At 40.4% G+C, this 23,853-nt stretch overlaps 3 protein-coding genes across 4 annotated transcripts in view; 2 read left to right on the plus strand and 1 right to left on the minus strand.

Annotated features, from left to right (window-relative positions):
* The window catches only part of LOC112057706 (venom protease), a 39,171-nt gene extending 15,734 nt beyond the window's left edge, over positions 1 to 23,437 (plus strand). For both annotated transcript variants that reach the window (XM_024098227.2, XM_052888420.1), the window contains 7 exons: positions 2,846 to 3,003; positions 10,828 to 11,053; positions 12,833 to 12,971; positions 14,715 to 14,878; positions 19,409 to 19,510; positions 20,771 to 20,955; positions 22,101 to 23,437. In XM_024098227.2, the coding sequence (XP_023953995.2) occupies positions 2,846 to 3,003; positions 10,828 to 11,053; positions 12,833 to 12,971; positions 14,715 to 14,878; positions 19,409 to 19,510; positions 20,771 to 20,955; positions 22,101 to 22,247 (1,121 nt within the window). In that variant the 3' untranslated portion in view covers positions 22,248 to 23,437. The remainder of the gene's footprint in view (positions 1 to 2,845; positions 3,004 to 10,827; positions 11,054 to 12,832; positions 12,972 to 14,714; positions 14,879 to 19,408; positions 19,511 to 20,770; positions 20,956 to 22,100) is intronic.
* Positions 1 to 23,853, minus strand: part of LOC112057716 (uncharacterized) — a 241,449-nt gene that overhangs the window by 213,185 nt on the left and 4,411 nt on the right. The window lies entirely within an intron of this gene.
* LOC112057462 (uncharacterized) lies at positions 15,138 to 18,428 on the plus strand. The gene has a single exon (XM_052888419.1). The coding sequence runs from the start codon at positions 15,611 to 15,613 to the stop codon at positions 18,068 to 18,070; it is 2,460 nt and encodes an 819-aa protein (XP_052744379.1). The 5' UTR covers positions 15,138 to 15,610; the 3' UTR covers positions 18,071 to 18,428.

Raw genomic sequence — 23,853 nt, forward strand, 5'->3', positions numbered from 1 at the left:
CGGATATTTTTATATTTTGTACATAAACAAAATTTAATGATCACGTATTTTTACTTTTTTTTTTTAACTCAAAAATAACAAAATTATCGTTAGCTAAAGTTATTTACTTTTGAACAGAATTTTAGGGTCACCCTATTGTGCGTTTATTTTATTTTCGTTTGATACCTAAAGAACGTCACCAGATCACTTTTAAGCTGAATATATCTTGTTTAGTAATAATATGTACATTATTTTGTTATTTTAGAGACATAAATTAAAAAAAAAAATTACATAAAATGTATCGAACTGTTTGTAGATTTATATTCTATAAATGATACAGAACCACGAAAAAAAATATCCGCACTAAAGACCGAATCACCCTGTATTTAAATTAAGCCTAACCATAGTGCAAAATAAACGCCAGTTGAGTTAAGTGTCTCAATTCCTTGTTTAAGTTCCGTTACGAATTACGATGTAAATAAAATTAGTGACTGACGTTTGAATCATTGCAAACATATCTTAGATCCGGTTGTGAGAAATGAGCAAACATATATTTACGTCTTACTAAACTAATAAGGACGTATATTAGTCGAGGTCGTTTTAGCTTTGATAGAATGCAAGTTCGATGTGACTGTTTGTATGTGTTACTCATTTAGTCGATTATAACACTTCACACTATATAAAGACGAAAGTTCGTGTGTAAGTTTGAAAGCGTGTAAGTATGTAAGTATGTTTGTTCCTCTTTTACGCTGCGGTTATTGAAGCGATTTGGCTGAAATTTGGAATGGAAATACTTTTCATCCCGGAAAAATCCATGGTTCCCTCGGGATTTGTGAAAAACTGAATTCCACGCGGTGTTGACAAGTCCACTTATAGGAGCCGAATTGCATAGCTAATTTTTTTAACTAAAAAAACTTTTTATATTTTCATACAAAGTAATTCAAATAATTCCAACTATCCATGTAACCCACGCCTTTTCATTGCATTTTAAAATACGTAATAGTAGTGGTAAGACTGTCGACATCGACGAGATATTCCAATTGGCAGTCCGCACTTTAATAGTAGGCTACTTCATAATATTTATCAATGAATAAGTTTGACTAGGTCATAATATAAGGACGCGATATAAGGGACACAATTATTTTAAGATCTATTTACAAAAGAATTATTTTTAACGGTGACATTTCACCGTTAAACATACACCGCAGTGCTAAAAAATTTCACTGAATCATTATTCGGTGAAATTTTCGGTGAAAGCACTGCTCTCCATAACCCAAAGATCTCCACGGCAAAACGAACAAATAGTTTAATTTTTTTTAAATAGTAACTACTGAATTTATTTGCTAGCCCGTTTAAGTATTCCAAATAAACACTACAAACAGACTTATTTGTCGAACAAGTTTTAATATATTTTAAGTTTTAGCTGGCGGGAGGCTTCGGCCGTGGCTAGTTAGTAAGCTAACTTGTAAAGAATAAAAAAAAATTATAAAAAATCCGTTACACTTCGGTGTAATAGGTGGTCCGTTTGTTCTAGCCTCACATCTGACCCGCACGACCGACCTTGGCAGCCTGTTCAAACACTCTCAATGACTGTTTGACCACAAGGAAAACGACCAAACGTAGATGTAGATTCTACACGTCTACAACCTGTTTATTCATCACTACAATACATAATAATAATCAGGATAGGTCACCGTCGATCGGAGAGAGACCTAATTAAAAAAAAAATAGGAATAATGACAAATTTTTAGGTTAGGTTAGGTTAGATTAGATTTTTACACAGTATGAAAAATTACCAATTCATCACACAATTCGATTTATTACAACTCGCAAGCGATAATTAAATGTTTGATTTATATTGATAGAAGTAGCCTTTATTTACTATAATAATTTAGTAATTGTATTGAGCCTACATCCTGTTTCAGTTTTATTACCAGAATATCCAATCTATAAATTAGTTAAAAGGTAAATTGTAATATTCTAAAGAGGACAACAAGCTCCGAAAAAAGTAAACCAATTTTAAAAATTCTTTCAACAATTGAAAGGTACATTATCAGCGAGTAACATTGGCTATATTTTACCGCATTTTGTAAAAGACCTCTAAAAAATTCCTTGAGCTCAGATAAAAAAATATATGATATCATCTTTACCCATTAGTAGTTAGGTACTTACTTACTACTACTTGTACTAATACTTGACTACAATCTCACCTGATAGTAAGTGACGATGCAGTCTAAGATGGAAGCGGGCTAACTTGTTAGGAGGAGGATGAAAATCCACACCCCTTTCGGTTTCTACACGGCATCGTACCAGAACGCTAAATCGCTTGGCGGTATGTATTTGCCGGTAGGGTGGTAACTAGCCACGGCTGAAGCCTCCCACCAGCCAGACCTGGACAAATTAAGAAAATCTCAATCTGCCCAGCCGGGGATCGAACCCAGGACCACCGTCTTGTAAATCCACCGCGCATACCACTGCGCCGTCAAATACAGACTCTTTTTTATAACTTCCGTAAACTATTTAATCAAGAATTCCCTGGTTTAATCTAACCCCGATAACACGATGAAACTAAGTGGGTTAGTAGAATGACATCTTTACTAATATTATAAAGCTGAAGAGTTTGTTTGTTTGTTTGATTAAACTAATCTCAGGAACTTCTGGTCCGATTTGAAAAATTCTTTCACTGTTATATAGCCCATTTATCGAGGAAGGCTATAGGCTATATATTATCCCCGTATTCCTACGGAAACGGGAACTACGCTGGTGACACGCGTCAGCTAGTTTTTAATAAATCAATACTGGGCTATCACGGCTCATATGATTCACTTATGATTGTAATAAAAAAGTATTTATTGATTTCTTGTAGAGGAGACATGTCCGACCATAGACAAAGGGCTGGGCACGTGTCGTAACATCAAGACGTGTCCGCCGTACGTCAAGCTGTTGGAAGAGGCGCGGTCCAACTCTGCAGCGGTGCAGGTGCTGAGGAAAGCCCATTGTGGCTTCGATGGGAATACCCCCAAGGTAAAGAGTTTATATCTATCCACATATTCCCATACAACCCACCCATCCATCCATCTATCCATCTATCTATATATATATCCATCCATCCATCTATCTATTTCCCATCTATTTAACTAAAATCTATCTATCTATCCTACTAATATTATAAACGTGAAAGTTTGTATGGATGTTTGTTACTCTTTAACGCCGCAACTACTGAACCGATTTGGCTGAAATTTGGAATGTTAATAGATTTTACTCTGTATTAAACACATAGGCTACTTTCTAATTTATCCTGGAAAAATCCATTTGTGAAAAACTAAATTTCACGTGGACGAAGTTGCGGGCGTCTGCTAGTACTATATAATAAGACTAGCGGACGCCCGCGACTTCGTCCGCGTAAAAATTGATGTAAACTTCTCTACCTCTACCTTATCCTGCTCGTAAACCTACCCAACCCTACCGTACCCTACCCTACCCCTACCTTACTCCTACCCTACCGCTAACACTAACCCTTCCCTCCCCCCACCTTACCCTACCCTAACCCTACCCGTAACCTATCCATACCCTATCCTACCCTACCCCTAATCTACCCCTAATCTACCCCTACCCTACCCCTACCTTACTCCTACCCTACCGCTAACCCTAACCCTTCCCTACCCCTACCTTATCCCTACCCTATCCCTACCCTACCCGTACCCTACCCCTATCCTACTCCTCCCCTACCCTATACGTTCCATATCCTTCCCCTACCTCTACCTTGCCCCTACCCTACACTACCTCTACCTTATCCGTACCCTACCCTACCCTACCCTATACTTTCCCTAAATTACCCCTACCCTACCTCTATCCTACCCCTTCCCTACCTCTATCCTATCCCTACCCTCAGCAAAATTGGTCCAGCCTTTTGTGCGTGGTGCAATGACCAAAAGACTATAATTTCCCAAACGACTTCTATGCTAATACTATAAAGAGGTATAGTTTGTGTGGTTGTCGGGGGTAATCTCTGTATCTACTGGACCGATTTGGAATATTCTTTTACCAATAGAAAGCTACATTATTTGCGAGTGTCATAGGCTACGTTTGGTCCTCATATTCACACGGGAACGGGAACCTCGTAATTGCAACCGCGGGGCGTCATATAGCGGCATTTCTGCGACTTTCAGAAATTTTGTATTATCTCCGAAACTATATGAGTCGCGACGCGTCGGCCGCAGCGATCGGTGCGTTTGACGCGCGCTCACGATGTCGGGACCTAATATTGTGAAATGTGCGAGTTGTAATGTTGTTATTAGTGAGGTTTTATCCTTTATTCAGAACAAGCTAGATGTGATGGACGTTGAGAGCATAGTTCGAGTGTGTGTGACCGGTTTTACCGCCGGGGATATTGAAGAAGCTAAACAGTTGTTATTTGAATCTTTACCTACAAAAAGGAGAATGATCTCACGAAGGAAAGATGGCAAAGCTCAACGGGAGTTGGAAGATATTATCAGTGTATTCCGGGATACGGATCCCGAAATAATACCCATTTTCGTAGCGAGGGACCTGCAAAAGCTACCTCCCGTGTCCTTCGATCATTTGGATGCTACCAGGATTTTAAAGGACTTACTAGTGTTAAAATCTGATGTTCTAGACATTAAAGACAACTATTTAATGAAAGAAGAGTTTTCTAGAATGTTAAGTAAGGAAAATGCAAAATTAGACCTGATGCAGAGCAGTCCTAGGGGCGATTATGTGAATTGCAAGAGAGGAGCATACCTAAGTGAAAGTTGTTGTATTGATAGCGGGCCGATTGGGTTACCGCATATTGGTTTAAAATCAACGTTTAATGAGTCACCTGTGGAATCAGCTGACAATCGTGCGCATGCGCATCACAGCAGTAAATTCTCATACGCAAGTAATGGAATGCGTGCTATCTCTGTCTCACCAACGAACAACAATGGAGCGCGGGTGCAAGAGCGAGAGAAGGCAAGTGCGTCTAACGGTTGCTTAGAAGACAAACAACCGGTTATGAAGCCGTCGTGCGATAGCAAAAATAATACGAATATAATTGAGACGACTATGAATGTGTCGTATGCGACAGTAGCGAAGGAAAAAAATAATAATCGGCCAAAAATGACGCAACAGCTGTTGGGAAGTACGAATCAATACGAGTCTGAGCGTAAGAACGACGATTGGATTTTAGTTCAAAGAAAGAAACGTCAATTACGAAATCGTTTCGTAGGGAAAAAAGGTACGGCCAATAGTCAACCGGAATGTAAATTTAAAGCGGCCAGTATAGAGATTCCATTTTATATTTACAATGTGGATCGAGATGCCCCAGTGGAGGATATTAGGAGTTATATTAAAAATAAAACTGGAATACTAGTTAACTTGGAAAATATGATTATGAAACAAAAGAAAGGTTATAATGCTTATAAATTTTATATTCCAAAAGATAAACTCGATGTATTTATGGATGAGAAGTTGTGGCCAAGCGGTATTTTGTACCGCAGATATTTTAACTTTAACAAGGAAACGGGTATTAGTGATACTGTGCAAGTGAGTGATAACCCCCCTCCCCCCTCAATTAACGCACTAGGATAGGTACTACAGAGGTAATGACATTTATTAGTTATAATTGTAAGTCTCTAAAGAGATCTATGGACTGTGTTAGGAGTTTAAGCCTTCAAGCTGACGTCATTGCCCTTCAAGAGACCTGGCTACTCCCTCACGAGATCACGGAGTTAGGAAAAATAAATAAGAATTTCGGTTACTTCGGGAAGTCTGCGATAGATACGACCAAAGGTGTATTAAGAGGGCGTCCCTACGGGGGGGTTGCGTTATTGTGGGATAACAGTAAATTTAATAGTGTGTCACTTATCTCGTGTAATAATGACCGCATAATAGCAATAAAAATATGTTCATCGGATCGGTGCATGCTAGTATGTTGTGTGTATATGCCCGTGGACTCATCTGACAATTTATTAGATTATGTTAATTGTTTAAGTGAAATTGCAGCTATTGTTGAAAATAGTAATGTTGAGTCTGTAGTTGTGCTGGGTGATTTAAATTCACATCCGGGGGAACCATTTTTCAATGAAATGACAAGTTTCTGTTCTGACCAAGGTTGGCTTTGTGCTGACGTTGAGATGCTAGGGATAGACTCGGGTACCTACACTTATGTCAGCGAGGCGCACGGCAGCCGGCGTTGGCTTGATCACTGCTTAGTGACGGAGGCTGCGTGGAAATCGATAACGTCGGCAAAGGTACTTTACGGTGTATATTGGTCCGATCATTTTCCGCTGGAAATACAGTGCGACATTGCCACAGTTAGGCTAAAGCTGGACTCACCGTGCGCGCCGTTAAATAAAGTTGTATGGGGTGATCGGGACCAAATCCAAATTGAAGCTTACAATAAGAGCTGTAATGAGATGCTTAAACAAATTGAGTTTCCCCAAGAGCTTAGTCAATGCTGTGATAATTTGTGTGATAATGTTAGCTTGGAACATAGGGCCATTATAGATAATTTATATAATAGTATTGTTAATTGTCTAACGAAGGCGGCTTCTTACAGTCACAAGCATAGCAATTGTCAGTCGAAGAGGAAAGGTAAGGGCGAGCGATGCGTCATCGGGTGGAACAAACACGTACGCGAAGCTCACTGGGATGCCAGACAAAAGTTTTTAAATTGGGTCTGGTATGGCAAGCCGAGGCAAGGTCATATTTTTGAATTAATGATTGCGTCGAGAAAAACTTTTAAGCAGAAATTAAAATATTGTCAAAATCACCAAGACCAAATTAAAATGGACATTATAGCGACACGTCATAAAAATAAAGACTTTAAAGGCTTCTGGAATGAAACGAAAAAGTTAAGTCCTAAGGTAGGGATCCCAGTGAGTATCGCCGGTGTTACGGAGTCAAAGGAGATAGCAAATCTTTTTAAAGAATTCTTTCAAGCTCGTTCACCTGTAGAATCTATACAGAGTAGTAGTAGCGTAGGCGTTGTGTCGGGTATTCCATCCCGTATTTCTGCCAGTACTGTTAAAGAGATACTGAAAGGAATGAGGAAAGGAAAGTCACCCGGACACGATGGCTTAAGTATAGAACACTTATTACATGCAGGTCCACATCTTCCGAGGCTTCTGGCTTTACTATTTACCATATGTATCAGACACTCATATCTGCCGGCGGAGCTGATGAGGACGGTGGTCATACCCATAATTAAAAACAAAACAGGGGATATTACTGAGAAGGGGAACTACCGACCGATCTCATTGGCTACTGTTATAGCCAAGGTTTTTGACGGTCTGTTGGAGCGTCAGCTAAGCAAATATCTGCGAATTCACGATGCACAATTTGGTTTTAGACCGGGTGTCTCGACAGAAAGTGCGATTCTGACGCTCAAACATACCGTTAGATACTACACTGATAGGAGTACACCTGTATACGCTGCCTTTCTGGACCTCTCGAAGGCTTTTGACCTGGTTAGGTATGATATACTTTGGTCTAAGTTGATTGACTCGGGAGTACCACAGGAAGTGATCAATATTCTCAAGTATTGGTATGACCATCAGACTAACCAGGTCAAATGGAGGAGTACTCTTTCTGATGAGTTCAGGTTGGAGTGTGGAGTGAGACAGGGGGGATTATCGTCTCCAGCACTCTTCAACCTCTACATGAACCAACTAATTATAGAGCTCGGCAACGCTGGTGTCGGCTGCTCAATAGATGAGCAGTGTGTTAACAATATTAGTTATGCTGACGACATGGTGTTGTTGAGTCCATCAGTAAGGGCGCTCCGGAAGCTGCTGACAATTTGTGAGAGATATGCGCAGAAGCATGGCCTTCTGTATAATGTTAAGAAGAGCGAACTTCTGGTGTTTCGGGTGGGCTCGCGAAAATTAGAAAATGTACCACCAGTAACATTGGGAGGAATCGAGCTTCAGAGGGTGTCGGAGTTCAAATACCTCGGTCATATTGTCACTGAGGGTTTGTGCGACGACATGGACATGGAAAGGGAAAGGAGAACTATTGCTGTCAGATGCAATATGTTGGCTCGCAGGTTCGCGCGGTCTACTGTAGACGTAAAAGTAACACTGTTTAAGGCGTTCTGTCAGACACTATACACGTGCAGCCTGTGGGTCAACTATACGCAGAAGACATACAATGCACTCCGAGTGCAATACAACAATGCCTTCAGGGTGATGTTGGGGCTCCCACGGTACTGTAGTGCATCAGCAATGTTTGCGTACGGAAGGACTGACAGCTTCTCTACAGTCATACGGAAACGAACGGCAACGCTGATGAGCAGGTTGAGGGGGAGCACTAACACCTTCCTGAGGGTGATTAGCGAAAAGTATGACTGTCCCATACTGAGGCACTGGATACACACACATACCTGTGTGCCCGGTGTGTCAGTATGTAGGGGCAGATATCTTAAGTAAGTATTATACCTAAATATGTAGTGTTATTATTTCTCTTTTTTTTATTTTTATTTTTTTGGTCTGTATTTACTTTACTAACATATAATTTTAAGCTATTGTCTTTTTTTTTTTTTTTTGTACACTAACAACTATGGGTCAAGGCCTGAAATAAACATATTTTATTTTATTTATTTTATTTTTTATATAACTAATTAACATACTGTAAAGGACAAATCTTATCTCTATAATATCCTTGTGATTATTAAATCATTTATTTTGATAAGGGTTTAAGTTTAGTTGTGTAAATAATGACGTAAACCTTAGTTTAAAATTTAAATAATTTATTAAAGTACTAAAGGTACTATATCTGCTAAAATATAAAAGATAGATATATGGTGTCGCGGACTTTTTTGTAGAACTTTTAAAGGTTCAAAAAGCCTCCATACATTTATTTCAGTTATATGCAATGGTTGAGGCAGCGCATGCGAATAAGTAAGTTTTTCGGTCTGACCTGTAAGAGAAAACCCGCGATATCTCAGTAGTTATATATGATAGAAATATAAAATATAGCCTATAGCACTCCCCGATAACGTAGCATTCTATTGGTGAAAGAATTTTTAAAATCGGTCCAGTAGTTCCGAAGATTACCCCATTTCAAAAAGTTGTTACAAACTTACAAACTTACAAACTTACAAACTTTACCTCTTTATAATATTAGTATAGATAGAAGAAATGGAACTTGACAGAATATCAAAGCCTATCTGTTTCTTTGAATGTTTGTCTATATATCTAACTAAATAAATTAATAATAATTTAAATATTTTTATTAAGTAATATGTGTATGGATATAAAACAAAAACCTACCAATATAAATATTTTGGTGTAACGGCCATGACATTAAATTATTAAATAATATTATTGAGATTTATTCGCATAAATTTGTTATTCGCTCAAAAAACATCAAAGATTAAGCTTTGCTAAGCGATTAAAATGATAATGTTCACCTTTAAATTTATTTTACCATATTAGTTATTCTAGGCAGATGAAGAGCGTACGCCTGTGGTGGTCAGAACTTTGCTTATTCATAGAAACTGAAATATTATGTCAGGAGGTAGACAGCCGATGGACGTCCACTGCAGGACATAGGCCTTTTATAGGGACTTCTAAACACAAATACTGAGCCACTTGCATCCAGCAAACCCCTGCGACTCGCTTGATGTCGTCAGTTCACCTGGTGGGTGGTCGACTAACACTGCGCTTTCTAGTGCGGGGTCGCCATGCCATTACCTTGGGACCCCAACGTTCATCGGCTCTTTGAACTATGCGCCTTGCCTATTGCCACTTCAGCTTCACGACTCATTGAGCTATGTCGGTGACTTTGGTTCTGTGAATCTCATTTATAATTCGATCACGCAGACATTCCAAGCATAGCTCGTTCCATCGCCCGCTGTGTAACTCTGAGCCTTCTTATGAGGCCCATAGTTAGCGACCAAGTCTTGGAACCATAGATGGTAACACTCACTGTTCGAAGACTTTTGTCTTCAGGCACTGAGGAAATTCGGACGAAAAGATGTCGCGAAGTTTCCTGAACGGTTGGGCTGTGTCTTTTGATGAGATGATAATGGGTTCATAATGATGATTATAATGAATTAACCGCGTGCTTGACTTCAAGTTCGAATCTTGGATTGATGATACTCAGCCTTTGTTATAAGAAGTTTTCAGCGTCGGAAATTCGAAAGTTTACCGATAAGCATGTAACTTTTGCTACTATGAAACCATGCGCAAACGGTGCACGTCCCTTTTGTGCAGTTCTAACGTCTTACTCTTACGTGCTTTATGTTCCGTGGTCTTCAAGGTATTTGCTGACAGGCTCAACTGTACTACGGTATGTGTGCTGACAAGATTTGTCAACGTGTCGTAGATTTGTGTAGTCTCATAGGAGACGCCCTTAGAGAGTCGTTCCGTCCTCTATCTTTATTTCACGGCCTCTGTGGCGCAGTGGTATGCGCGGTGGATTTACAAAATGGAGGTCCTGGGTTCGATCCCCGGCTGGGCAAATTGATATTTTCTTAATTTGTCCAGGTCTGGCTGGTGGGAGGCTTCGGCCGAGGCTAGTTACCACCCTACCGGCAAAGACGTACCGCCAAGCGATTTAGCGTTCCGGTACGATGCCGTGTAGAAACCGAAAGGGGTGTGGATTTTCATCCTCCTCCTAACAAGTTAGCCCGCTCCATCTTAGACTGCATCATCACTTACCATCAGGTGAGATTGTAGTCAAGGGCTAACTAGTAAAGAATAAAAAAAAAAAAAGCCTTCGGGTCTCATCAGATGATGCTTCTGCGCTCGCCCAAACCCCCCAGTGACGCCGTAGTGATCCCACGTGGAGCCATCGGCACTTACTCAACACGAAAAAATATTTAATAAAATATTCCTTTATCAGGTATGCTGTCCCAGTCAATCTGTGCCAGTGGTGACCCCACCTCCAACACCTGCCCTCACACCTGCCCCCACTCCTGTTCCAACACCTGCCCCCACACCTGGCACAGACACCGCGTCGGGCAAGTCGTTGACCTCTGACTTCGTGGATGCGTTCCCCGTGCCCCCAGTGTGCGGATTCAGCAATGGAACCTTCAGCAGAGTGGTCGGCGGAGTCAACGCCAAGCTTGGTAAGATTCTATTATTCTTAATATTATAAATGCGAAAGTCTATCGATCTATTAATGATAAAAATATTCAAAGCAAACCCTTTCATTTGATACCCATATTGTAGAAGTACATTAAAAATAACTTGTCCGCCATTTTACATATACTGCTTTGTTGGATTTAGAATGACGTCACAAAGTTAACCATCCATCTTCATCCAAATTTAACAAGTATACAAAATTTCAATACAATTATTTGAAGATATCTGCTTGAGCTTTTTAGATTGAACTACATGATTTCACCCGAACAAAAATACATAAATACAGACATACATACTTCGTAAGTGAAATAAAAGCTTGTAATTAATTAACGAGACAGAACTCTTTACGTGCTCTTCGAGGCACGGAACTACACCACCAACTTCCCAACCGAGAACTTTAACTAACTTTAAAATTCTTAGATAAAATAAAAGCTCAGTATCTCATAGCCCAACTCAGCAGGGCTATTCCATATATATGTTTCGTATAACTCACTAGTGCGAGTTTCGAATTCATCTCTATCTTGTCTAACACAATACTATATAAAATAGAGGTGAATTCGAAATACATAGACGTATATAGCGGGTGAGCCGGGTGGGCCGTGCCCACCCTAGAATAGACCTGTGCCCACCTTAGGATTCTGGGCTACCGATCTGAAATTCTGTTTTTAAGATACTAATAATAGACTTGACGTCGGGGGCTAGGCCCACCCTAGGAAATAATCCTAGATACGCCAATGGAAATACGCACTAGCGAGTTATACAAAACATCGTTACAGAATAGCCCTACAGTATTCGATCCCAGAACCTAGTAATCCGAAGCCTCCAAAAATAACCTTTAACCAAATAAAATACGTATCTTTTAAATATTCTCAGGTAATTTTCCTGCTGTTTGGATTAAAAGGATTATTTCCATTAGTGAACTTTTTTCAACAATCTGCGGAAACAAATTACTCAGCAACAACAAAAAACGAATGCTTAAAGTCATTAGTTTTTTGTTGCAAAAGTTGATTTACACCTATTTTTAAAATAACATAATCCGTATCACCTTGTGCTTGGAAGTTTACTATACAAGTACCAAGTCTTTGTGTCTCCGGAACCCTGTGAGAGAGTAAAAATAGTTTTACTTGACGTTTCAATTGTGCTTGTCAACTAAACCTTGAATATTCCTATATAGAATAAACGAATTTTAAATCTGAATCACCAGACCTCACCATGAAAACCAAAACGTGGTGTCTTTCGTAGAGCGAGCTACTGTTGATGATATGATTGAAGAGTTCATTTACACGAACGGCAGCTGCTACCTCAGACTAATTAGATAAAGACCTGCCTCGCAAGACATTATTTTTCTGTCACAGTATATGATCAACGATCTTATGCGATTATGAGCACTGTCTCTATAGAATCGATGTTTTATAGTTTACAATCGTGTCCGTCGTGTTAAAAACCTCCGTAAAAATACCTTTTTGTGTAGTTAAATGGTGTAAAAACCGAACAAAAACTGCTAGTTTAGTATAAGATATGTATGAAATCTAAGCTCGTTTTCCTTAGAAAATGGCAGAAAATTTTGTTCGTTAATTTGAGTGCGATACTAGTCCTTATGTATTTAGTCTGAGGCTGCTACCGACGGCGGCAGCCAGCGGCACTCGACTGCAGTCGGCGACGCCGTCGCCTGCCGCCAAGACGTCGCCGACTGCAGTCGACTGCGGTCGTCGGTAGAGTTGCCGCTCATGTAAATGAACCCTAATGCAAATATCTGTTAACAGGTGATTTCCCATGGATGGCACTGCTGGGTTACAAGGGCAAGAGGAGTCCGACCACCAGCTGGCTCTGCGGCGGATCCCTCATCACTCGGCACCACGCTCTCACAGCGGCTCACTGCATACACAACCACGAGGACGATCTGTAAGTACACATTGTCTACATCTACACAATCCATGAACCTTATAGACAGTTTAACATTTTCGTGTGATACACCAAGTTGACCTGTAAGTACCTTTACTTGACCCTAAGAAACTCTTGGGCGTCAATTGGCCGCCGCCGCCGATCGCCGCACTCTATCCCAAAACTTCATAAGGAGCTCAACACAGCGGTTCACCTATTTATAGACGTCTACACAATCCATGTCTCCATGAAAATGAAACTTTAAGGCACCAGTTTTCTGCTTCCCGACTACACACAGCGTTTCATGTCATTGATGTACTGTGTAGCACAAATTAGAAGAGAATTCAGTATGGTCAGTAGAAGACATTTATGAGACAAGAATTATGAGAAACGCTTAGCCTAGAACCAAGAAGCCCAAAGGAAGGGAGAGGGAGATAGTTTCTCTCCCATGATTTCCATATTTCTTGAGGACATCCTAAGGAATGTAACTCAGCGCTCCGTGTAAAACTAATTTACTGTATATAACATACCAGAAGGTGTATACTGATGGGATAGAGATGATTTGAAACAACCAGTAGAGAGACGAAGGTCCGGGAAATGCGCCAAAAGGAAGTACTGGGATTGCCCTCCCGATATTTGGTAAAACCGCAAGGTTGGGAGGCTAACTTGAATGAAGCCATTCCAGGGTACCGCTTATACCACTGTAATTATTTTAGCCGCCATTTATTCTGTTCTTACGGGCATGGTTGTCTATGAATTTAAAGCCACGAGACTTAACATCTACGTCTCAGGTCACAGGGCTGCGTTTTGTAGGACGTTTATCTTGCACGCCATTAGTTATGTTTATCCAATCCCAAAAAATAAAAAAATAAAGGCAAAATAAGAAAACAGATAATGGTAATCAAAAGAAACTACTAATAAATCAAAGAAAACAAAGGGTACTCGGATATAGTTGTGGGTATATTTTATTAATAAAATCCGCAAATAATAATCATTTTATTAAGACATTATGTTGCGGTTAACCGATTAATATGTATGTATAGGTATGATTATTAAAACACCTATATAAGGCTAAAGGAACAGACCATTATGGAAGTAATACCTAGTGCACATAATTTACAATGATTTGTGAAACATGTAGTTATTAGATATAAGATTATTTTTATGACAATTTGAGGGAAACTACGTCATCTGATTATTATCATCTATCTCTACAAAGTCAATTAAACCGGATGTACTTTGTGATTGGCTCAGACATTATCTAGTTCCTCCTTCTCCTTTATTATTCTTTGATTACTAATGTCTAATAATGCTGTCTTGTTTACATGACTTCTCGTAGACAAATTAGGATTCTCGTATTCATGCTAAATTCCCAGCCATAAATATGCCTCTACCGACCATTTAACTTGTTTATAATACGGAAAATTGCCAGCTACATGGCACAATTTGATAAATTATTGGCTCTAATGGTCCAGCCGCTTAACTGCAAGTATGATACATTGCAGTAATCATAATAATGTAAAATACAAAGCGGATTCAAAACTACATTTCATTTTATACTCCTAGGTATATATATTTTTCATGACCTTAGAGTTTAGAGTACCTTCTTGTCTCTTTTATTTATATCTTCAAGTCAAGAGTGAAGCATCTTTCATCTAGACAAGCGCGTTCTACCATAAGCTGCTTCATCGCTTATTGCCAAGAATGATTGCAGCCAAGCGGTCGCCTTTATAACGTAAATAAATGCTTTTTCTTTTATTTCAGGTACGTAGTACGTGTAGGCGAGCTGGACCTCGCCAGGGAAGACGAGGGGGCGACCCCCCTCGACGTACTCATTAAAAGCAAGATCAAGCACGAGGGGTACAACCCCAAGGCTTTCACCAACGACATCGGTCTGCTGGTGCTGGAGAAAGACGTGGAATTCACTAGTAAGATACTAACTAAAGTCAATAAGTCTACCTTCTAAGAATTTTTCTACCTTCTCTAAGATATTTTCAGTAAAAATTCTCACCAGGATTGGTAGTATTAATAATACTTAATCATCGGTCCACGTCATTATCTTTAACACCTAATAGTCCTCGTTACACAATCAAGCATGATCATCCTAAATCCACCAACCTGCATTTAAGCAGCCTGGTGGGCATAAACTCCATATCCCCTCTGGCCCAGTAGTGCGCCGTTAAAATAATAATATTGACTGTGACGTCATAAAGACCAGTAAATTACAATATTGTAACGCGGCAAACTCAATATTTTTGGTCGCGTCAATATGATATATCCCTCAGTACCTACTTACCTATCCCTGCCGAATGATTCCGAACACGCGAGACGCGGGACGCGAGAGGGGTAAGAGCCCGATCGTAAAATCGAAGTAGAGTCCAATTGAGTGCGCCTGCGACCGCTCTAAACGCTACCCGCGCATTCGTGAGGCTCAATGCTCCGAACGTATATTAAAATGTACCTACCTATGTTAATGTACGAATGTTAAGTGCCATTAGTAAATCGTCTATGTCCCATCAAAAGTTGTTTAATTTACAATAACAATCTCGTAAGGGTCAGTGCTCGTAGAAGACCCCTTACAAGTGGCGTCCCAACGGTGGGCAAGATCCAGTCGTGAACGTCGTCCCCGCGTGTTTTAATAATACCTATCCCTTTGTGAGATGCCGCCACGAAAGGATAGAGCGAGGAAGAGCGACGACGAAAGTGCCGACGAATCAATGGCAACGGGTTCTACAGTTGTGACGATGACGGAGCAACAGCTGGAAACTATTATGACAAATATAGCCAAAAGCCAAGCAGAGACGAGCCGACTTTTGATAGAGAATATTCTGGCAACACAACGTACCGGCTCAGGCACGAGTTCGCCGATGATGGCACCGCCTGCAAAGCTGGGAAGTTTTGCGAAGTGCACCGCACGCTTCGATGGCACAATTATGGGTTCTGCAGATGAGGCCGACGTGTTGGAAGCTTTCATCGACGCCGTTGAAACCTATAAGGAGTGCACGAACGTGAGCGACGATCATGCACTTAAAGGGTTGCCTATGCTTCTCACCGGCAACGCAGCGGTTTGGTGGCGAGGTGTGAGGGACAGCACTCCAACGTGGAACGACGCGCTTCTACGACTACGAGGCGTGTACGGTGTTCCGCGGCCCGGATACAAAATATTTCGCGAAGTGTTTTCCCAAGTGCATACAAGTGAACGCGCGGATATTTTTGTATCTCGTATTAGGGCGTTATTAAGTAAATTACCGTACGTTCTACAAGAAAATGTGAAAATAGACATTGTGTTCGGTTTATTAGATCGGCGGATAAGGAAGCGCGTGCCTCGCGAATCCGTGGAGAGCATAGACAGGTTAATGGAGAAGGCCAGGTTAGTTGAGGAATCATTGGCGGAGGTAAGTACAGTTACCATTCAACATTCCAACCCCAAAATTCCCGATGTCCAACTTAACCCTTCAAACAGCCACGTGCCCATTGTTAACCCTTCCACTGCTGACGTGACCGAAAATACGTACGAGACGAATTTAAAAAATTCATGTAGTGATTCAGAATTAAACTTAATAGAAAAACCTAATGAAACCGTTAAAGTTAAACGCGCGAGACCGAGATGTGGATTTTGTAAATTCTTCGGCCACAAAACTAGTGATTGCCGAAACCGGCCGCGAATCGACAGTCAATCGGACTGTCAGACTCCGGATAGACTGGAGGACACCAAGAGGGCCGACGTGCGCTGCTATGGCTGCGGTCAGCTTGGGACGATCAGGTCGAAGTGCGACAGGTGTAGAAAGTCATCGACTAGTAATGTGCAGTTTCACAGTTTAGAGGTAGGCGGCGCAGATAGCTCGCGACCCGTAGTAACTGTAGAGATCGCTACACATAAAGGTACGGCTACCTTGGACACTGGCGCTACACACTCGATTGCCAGCCCTGGTCTGTATAAGTTGTTAGTGCAGGAAGGAATACAGTTTACCGAAACTCACTGCACCATAGGATTAGCCGATGGTACACATCAGGTGAGAACAGCATTAACTTGTGACACCGTTGTCAGTCTAGGTACACGGGATATACCTACATCGTTCATTGTATTCCCGGATGCTGATAATAGGACTTTGCTTGGAACAGACTTTATCATCAAGGCTAACTTAATTCTCGATTTATCTCGAGGTACCTGGAGTTTCAAGGACAAACCCCAGAAGAAATATTTCTTTACGAAGGTCAACGACTTGCACACTGCTGATGATGCAGAGCTGATGAAAGTCTATCCTTCGCAATTTACCCTGCGTGATGATGAAGGTACGAGGTTACCAGGTAATCAGAAGGTGCAGCTGGACTCGTTGCTGATAAGGAAGGTCTATCGCAACGCTACGGATGGCCCAGCGAACGATTACCCTGAGCATCAGATGAAGGTGAGTGAATCGAACGCTTCACCCCCGTACCTGCTCTCGCAGAATAGGAAGATTAATGATACGCGATCTCGTCCATCGTGCTTGGAGCAATCCGGATGTGACCTCTGTCTCATCGAAGTCGATTTGTCTTCGAGAAGTTCTCGTGATATTCGGGAGAACCAACCCAAAGACCCTACGCTTCATAAGATCGTTGAAGATTTGGAGAAGACCGACGATCCGTTAAGGGGGAGGCGTTATTCTGACCGAGGTTATGTTATGTCCGACAGTATTTTGTACGAGGTAGAGACGAGGAAATCCGCTGGATTGATGAAAACGCCAGCGACGACCCAACGATCCAAAGTTTCAGCAAAGAAGCGGCAAGTAGCCCAGAAGAAAAGTGCTGATGAAGGCCAACGTCCAGCTCCAGAGTATGCGGTAGGTAACTTAGTGATGCTCAAGACCCAAGGAGCCCATAGAGGGCAGGCGCCAAAGCTGATACCCTGGAGAGACGGCCCCTATAGGATTAAAGAAGTTGTGAGTCCCACGACGTACTTATTGGAAACGGTCAGGAACCACACGACTATAGGTAAGTATCATACGTCTCAGCTGACCGCATTCATAGGGGACGTACTGCCGCCCTTCAAGGAGAAAAGGGAAAAGGGAAGGCCGAGATTAGGAAAGGTAAAAATTCAGACGCAGGGACGCGATGTAATGAATTTTAGGGGGAGGATGTAACGCGGCAAACTCAATATTTTTGGTCGCGTCAATATGATATATCCCTCAGTACCTACTTACCTATCCCTGCCGAATGATTCCGAACACGCGAGACGCGGGACGCGAGAGGGGTAAGAGCCCGATCGTAAAATCGAAGTAGAGTCCAATTGAGTGCGCCTGCGACCGCTCTAAACGCTACCCGCGCATTCGTGAGGCTCAATGCTCCGAACGTATATTAAAATGTACCTACCTATGTTAATGTACGAATGTTAAGTGCCATTAGTAAATCGTCTATGTCCCATCAAAAGTTGTTTAATTTACAATAACAATCTCGTAAGGGTCAGTGCTCGTAGAAGACCCCTTACAATATTACAATTAATCTGGTGTCACCTTAAGCAAAGTCCTTTTAAGTCAAGTTGATCTTCATTATAATCTTATGAATTATGGAATTTTTCAAGACAATTTATTCTAGAAAATGTAGTTCCGAGTGCATCGACCTAACGCCTTTTATTAACTAGGACACATTTTCCGGTTTTCCCTATGTATGTAGGTACGAGAACGAGTTGCGAAGCTGAAGTGGCAATGGGCGGGGCACATAGTGCGAAGAGCCGATGGACGTTGGGGTCCCAAAGTGCTGGAATGGCGACCCCGCACTAGTAAGCGCAGTGTTGGCCGACCCCCCACCAGGTGGACTGACGACATCAAGCGAGTCGCAGGGATTCGCTGGATGCAGTTGGCTCAGTATCGTGATGTTTGGAAGTCCCTACAAAAGGCCTATGTCCTGCAGTGGACGTCCATCGGCTGATATGATGATGATGATGATGATGTAGAGTTATCCGTCAACTAATATTGGATTAATTACGTCAATACTACGGTCGGCGCTCTTTGAGACTTTCCTTTACGAGGAAATACTTACAGAGTATTTGTAATATATTTCAATAAATAACTGTATGTAACTTGGTCGTTAACTATGACCTCACAAGAAGACTCAGAGTCACATGGAACGAGCTGTGCTAGCAGTATCTTTGCGTGATCGAATCAGAAATGAGGAGATCCGCAGAAGAACCAAAGTCTCTGACATAGCTCAACAAGTCGTGAAGCTGAAGTTGCAATAGGCAGGGCATAATTCGAAGAGCCGATGTACGTTGGGGACTCGGTGTCAGTGATTTTGGTTCTAATGCGGATCTCCTCATTTCTGATTCGGTAATATCAACCAATTAGAAAAACAGGTAGAAATATAATAAGCTATATTTTTCACACATTTTTGTTTGCCTACTAAGGTATAAAAACAAACAAATAAGTTTATATGAAAACACTGTTTTAAAGCTTAATTCATAATTTCTTTTTCCTTTTCTTCAGATCTGATAAGGCCCATCTGCATACCAACTGACATTAAACTTCGCTCCACCACCTTCGAGGATTACAACCCATTCATCGCTGGATGGGGAGATCTGGAGTTCCGTAAGTTGCACACTTTGTATATTTTGACGGCCTCCGTGACGCAGAGGTATGCGCGGTGGATTTACAACACGGAGGTACTGAGTTCGATTCCCGGCTGGGCCGCTGACGTCTACCAACTAAAAACCACCTCCCTGCCAAATTTCAAGTTTGTAGCATAAAAAAAATCAAGGACTATCATACAAACTTGTGAGAGCCTCTAGACCTCTTTAATCCGGCCCTAGTTACTAACCCTACCGACAAAGACGTACCCCCAAGTGATTTAGCATTCCGGGACGATGTCGTGTGAAACCGAAAGGGGTGTGGATTTTCAACCTTTGAAATGTAGGCCATTGGTGTGGAATTCAACTTGCGTGGACACCCTTGCGCCTTCACACCTTCCTAGCACATTAGGTTGTAAAGGAGCTGGTGCTGCATCAGTAAGGATTTTAAAAAAATCCTAATGGGCGGGAATTGAACCCATGCCTATAACTATAGCAGCCAGAGTATCTTGCACTGGACCACAGTTCCACTACCATCCACGTGTCAAGCAGCCCTTCATAAATGTAATTGATTCAATTTATAAACTAATATTATAAAGAGGAAATATTTGATTGTTTGTTTTCATTCATTAGGTTCTGAAACTACTAAACGATTTGAAAATTCAAAACACATTTTTATTGATCTCATTGAGTAAATTTTTTAAAGTTGTCGTAACTGCAACTCTCTTTTATTCCCATCCCTAGTTGAGCCGCAAGTGGAACTTTCTTTCAGTGCGCAGTGAGACAGAACAGATGTCAAATATTTATTATTTCTTTTATTCAATACTGAAATGTCGTAACTGCGGGCGAAGCTGAATTTAATTTTATCATCTATTTGAGTATAATATCATAAAATTTCAAGCAATTGCTATATTTAAAATACTAGCTGACGCCGCGCGGTTTCACCCGCGTGGTTCCCGTTCCCGTAAGAATACGGGGATAATATATAGCCTATAGCCTTCCTCGATAAATGGGCTATCTAACACTGAAAGAATTTTTCCAATCAGACCAGTAGTTCCTGAGATTAGCGCGTTCAATCAAACAAACAAACAAACAAACTTTTCAGCTTTATAATATTAGTATAGATTCTGAGAAACACCATTTTGTGAGGTCAGAAAGGTATCATACGCACTGCAATGCAATGTTGACTCTTTGCAGACGAGAGTGTTCTAGTAGTCATCGTTACATTCCTCAAAACCTCCCAAAGTAAATCATTTTAATCATAACTCTGTTCGTGTGACAGGCGGGCCGAAAGCGACGCATCTCCAAGTGCTGCAACTACCGGTGGTGTCGAACGACTTCTGTCGGCAAGCGTATACTGCTTACAAGGCGCAAGTCATCGACGAGAGGGTGCTCTGCGCTGGCTTCAAGCAGGGAGGCAAGGACTCATGCCAGGGCGACAGCGGGGGACCCTTGATGCAGCCCATGGTAAGTAGGGTATAGTTAAAATTCAAAAATTCAAAATTCATTTATTTCAAGTAGGCTTAGTTTACAAGGACTTTTGAAACGCCAAGTTATGTCATGATTTAGGTGGTGAGTAAAGTCGAGTAGTAAGAAAGTAAGTAAGTAACGTAAGATATGACTTCTGCCTCCGATACCGGAGGGTGTGGGTTCGAATCCGGTCCGGGGCATGCACCTCCAACTTTTCAGTTGTGTGCAGAAATTAAATATCATGTGTCTCAAAAAACATCGTGAAGAAACCTCCATACCAGAGAATTTTCTCAATTATCTGCGTGTGTGAAGTCTGCCAATCCGCATTGGGCCAGCGTGGTGGACTATTGGCTTAACTTCTCTCATTCTGAGAGGAGACTCGACCTCATCCGTGACCGACTCCGTTATCGGAAAATTATGTTTACCACAAATCCCGTGGGAACTTTGGATTATTTCGAGATAAAAAGTACTCTATATATTGCTCAATAACGTTCACTATCTACAAGTGAAAGTGTCATTCAAATATGTTTAGCCGTTCGAGAGATTAGCCCGAATAACCAGATGTCTATTCAAATATACAGACAACATTTCATAATAATAAGCTTAAGTGTAAATAATTATAAGTACTTGAGAAATTCTAGTTAATTTAAAGTCACAGACACTTCAACTTAATTATTGTCTGGTGACATAAAGGACTGGCTCATTTTTGCGCAAAGACGCGAAAATCGACCAGTATTTTTGACACCATTCCACGTGGGCATGGTTGGTTAATTTAAAATGTATGTATTATTATAAATTAGCATAAATTTCGTATAGTATTCATTTGAAATACATTTGTCTGAGCATTGTTAATCTGATGTCAAGGAAACAGAAATCACTAGATCGCCTGATATGATGATATATGATGATATTATTAACCCTAAACTTAACCAGTTAATGGTTAATATATACCGTACCCACAGGATCAGTGATCCTGCATTCACGGCTATGGATACGATTCCTACTATTAATCATCAACTAGTCAAACTGTACCCATTAAATAAGCTACGCCTACTTTGCTGTTACTTGCAACAGTATTTGCAAACATACTTGGGTGTCTTGTCCAAATATATTTATTACATATTTTAACATTTTTTTTACAGTTTAACCCTGAAACGTTGAAGTTCAGCTTCTATCAGATCGGCGTGGTGTCATTCGGGAAGAAATGCGCTGAGCCAGGTTTCCCCGGCGTGTACTCCCGGGTGACCAGCTTCGTACCCTGGCTGGAGAAGAACGTGCTCGGGCTCTGATGATGATGATGAACAGAGTCACAAACTAGGACCCCAATAAATTGTATTTAAGGTGGCATATTACTAAACCAGATCGTCTTGGAATTTTCACGCATCGTTTGTACTATATTATTTACTAGAGAACGCCAGAGGATTATTTTTTGTATTTTCCTTATCCTATCTTGATGAAAATAACTTATAGGTATGTTGCTCTCGAGTCTACTTAATTTATCTATCTTTGGAAACCACATGAAAATCTATTGAATAGTTCTGAAAAGCAAGCGCGGACCGATAGAAAGATATAATAAAGATCAGAAATTGTTTGTTTTTTGTTTTCTGCTGTTCTTCCGAGGTATAAAGCATTAAATATAAATTATAAAATATTTCACTCGCTTAAATTCCGTTCCTGTGGGAATAACGTGATAAAGTATAGACTGATAGTCGCTGGTAATGTAGCTTTTAATTAATAAAACGAATTTTTACATTTTTAAATTGTTTCCGAAATAAACAAACAAAAAAATCTTTCCTCTTTATAATATTACTGTCGAGTAGATAGTTATAATATGTACGTATGTTAAACACCTATAATATATTGACGGGTACAGCACAGTTGCAAAATCCAAGAAGCTTTGCCAGCTTTCTTGGATAATGTTATTAAAAAACGGCTTAACCAAATGCCACCTTAATTAGTGATAAAACAAACTCATTAGCTCTAAGATTAGATATAATCGATAATGACAATTTTTATAATAATTACGTAAATAAATAAGTCTATCATAAATTTATTAAAACAATCCTATTTGCAAAATTTCGCATTTTGCAAATGAAGTTTTATTTGCAAATAACCGATTTTATGTAAAGCATTTTTATGATGCTAGCGAATTGCTCAGTAATCATAGATAAAGAGAATTATTTATTGAGTTGTTTCAAATCTAGACTTGTTATTTTTATACTAATCATTCCGTCCAATACAAACTCGTATTTATTCAGACTTTTATTCAAATTATAAAATGTAATTCTTATTGTTATTGGAATATATTTTTTTAGTTTTTATTTATCTAAGGAATTGGTGTATGTTTTTATTTGCACAAATCTCCAAAAATTATATTTTTACTTATGTGCTTTGCTATTTTCCGCAAAAGACCTGACAAATCTACGAAACTTCACAAATCTGACAAAATATAATTATAGCCTAACCTGAAATATAAAAAGACGTAAAAACGTAATAAGGAATTTAATTTATTTACTATATGGAGTTTGGAAAGCCTCTACAAGCTATGGAAAGTAGTAGTTTTCAAGGCTCCAGATCAGGGGCGTAGCCAGTGCCGTTTCAACGGTACGGGGCCTCCGAACTACAGGGCCCCTTACCTGTAAAAGCAAAAATTTTAAAAATTTAATCCACAATCTTAACTAATCTAGTGTTTCTCGGAGAAAAAAACTGCTAAAGAGATTTTCGCGATTTGCCGCTCGTCGATTGGGCCCCTAACATTTTTTTTTATACAGGCCCTCATGCTAGGCTCTAGATCCTCAGTTGCCCAAGTCTAAAAAATAAATTTTTATACGTATATTTAGTAGTTTCACATTGATATTGGACTCCGTAGCCGAAATTTGTTAAAAAACACATGTT

This window comes from Bicyclus anynana, chromosome 22 (genome assembly GCF_947172395.1).
Source record: "Bicyclus anynana chromosome 22, ilBicAnyn1.1, whole genome shotgun sequence".
NCBI lineage: Eukaryota > Metazoa > Arthropoda > Insecta > Lepidoptera > Nymphalidae > Bicyclus > Bicyclus anynana.

Bases quoted from the DNA above. Each gene is read 5' to 3' on its own strand.
- LOC112057462 (XM_052888419.1), top strand. From the start codon at position 15,611: ATGCCGCCACGAAAGGATAGAGCGAGGAAGAGCGACGACGAAAGTGCC.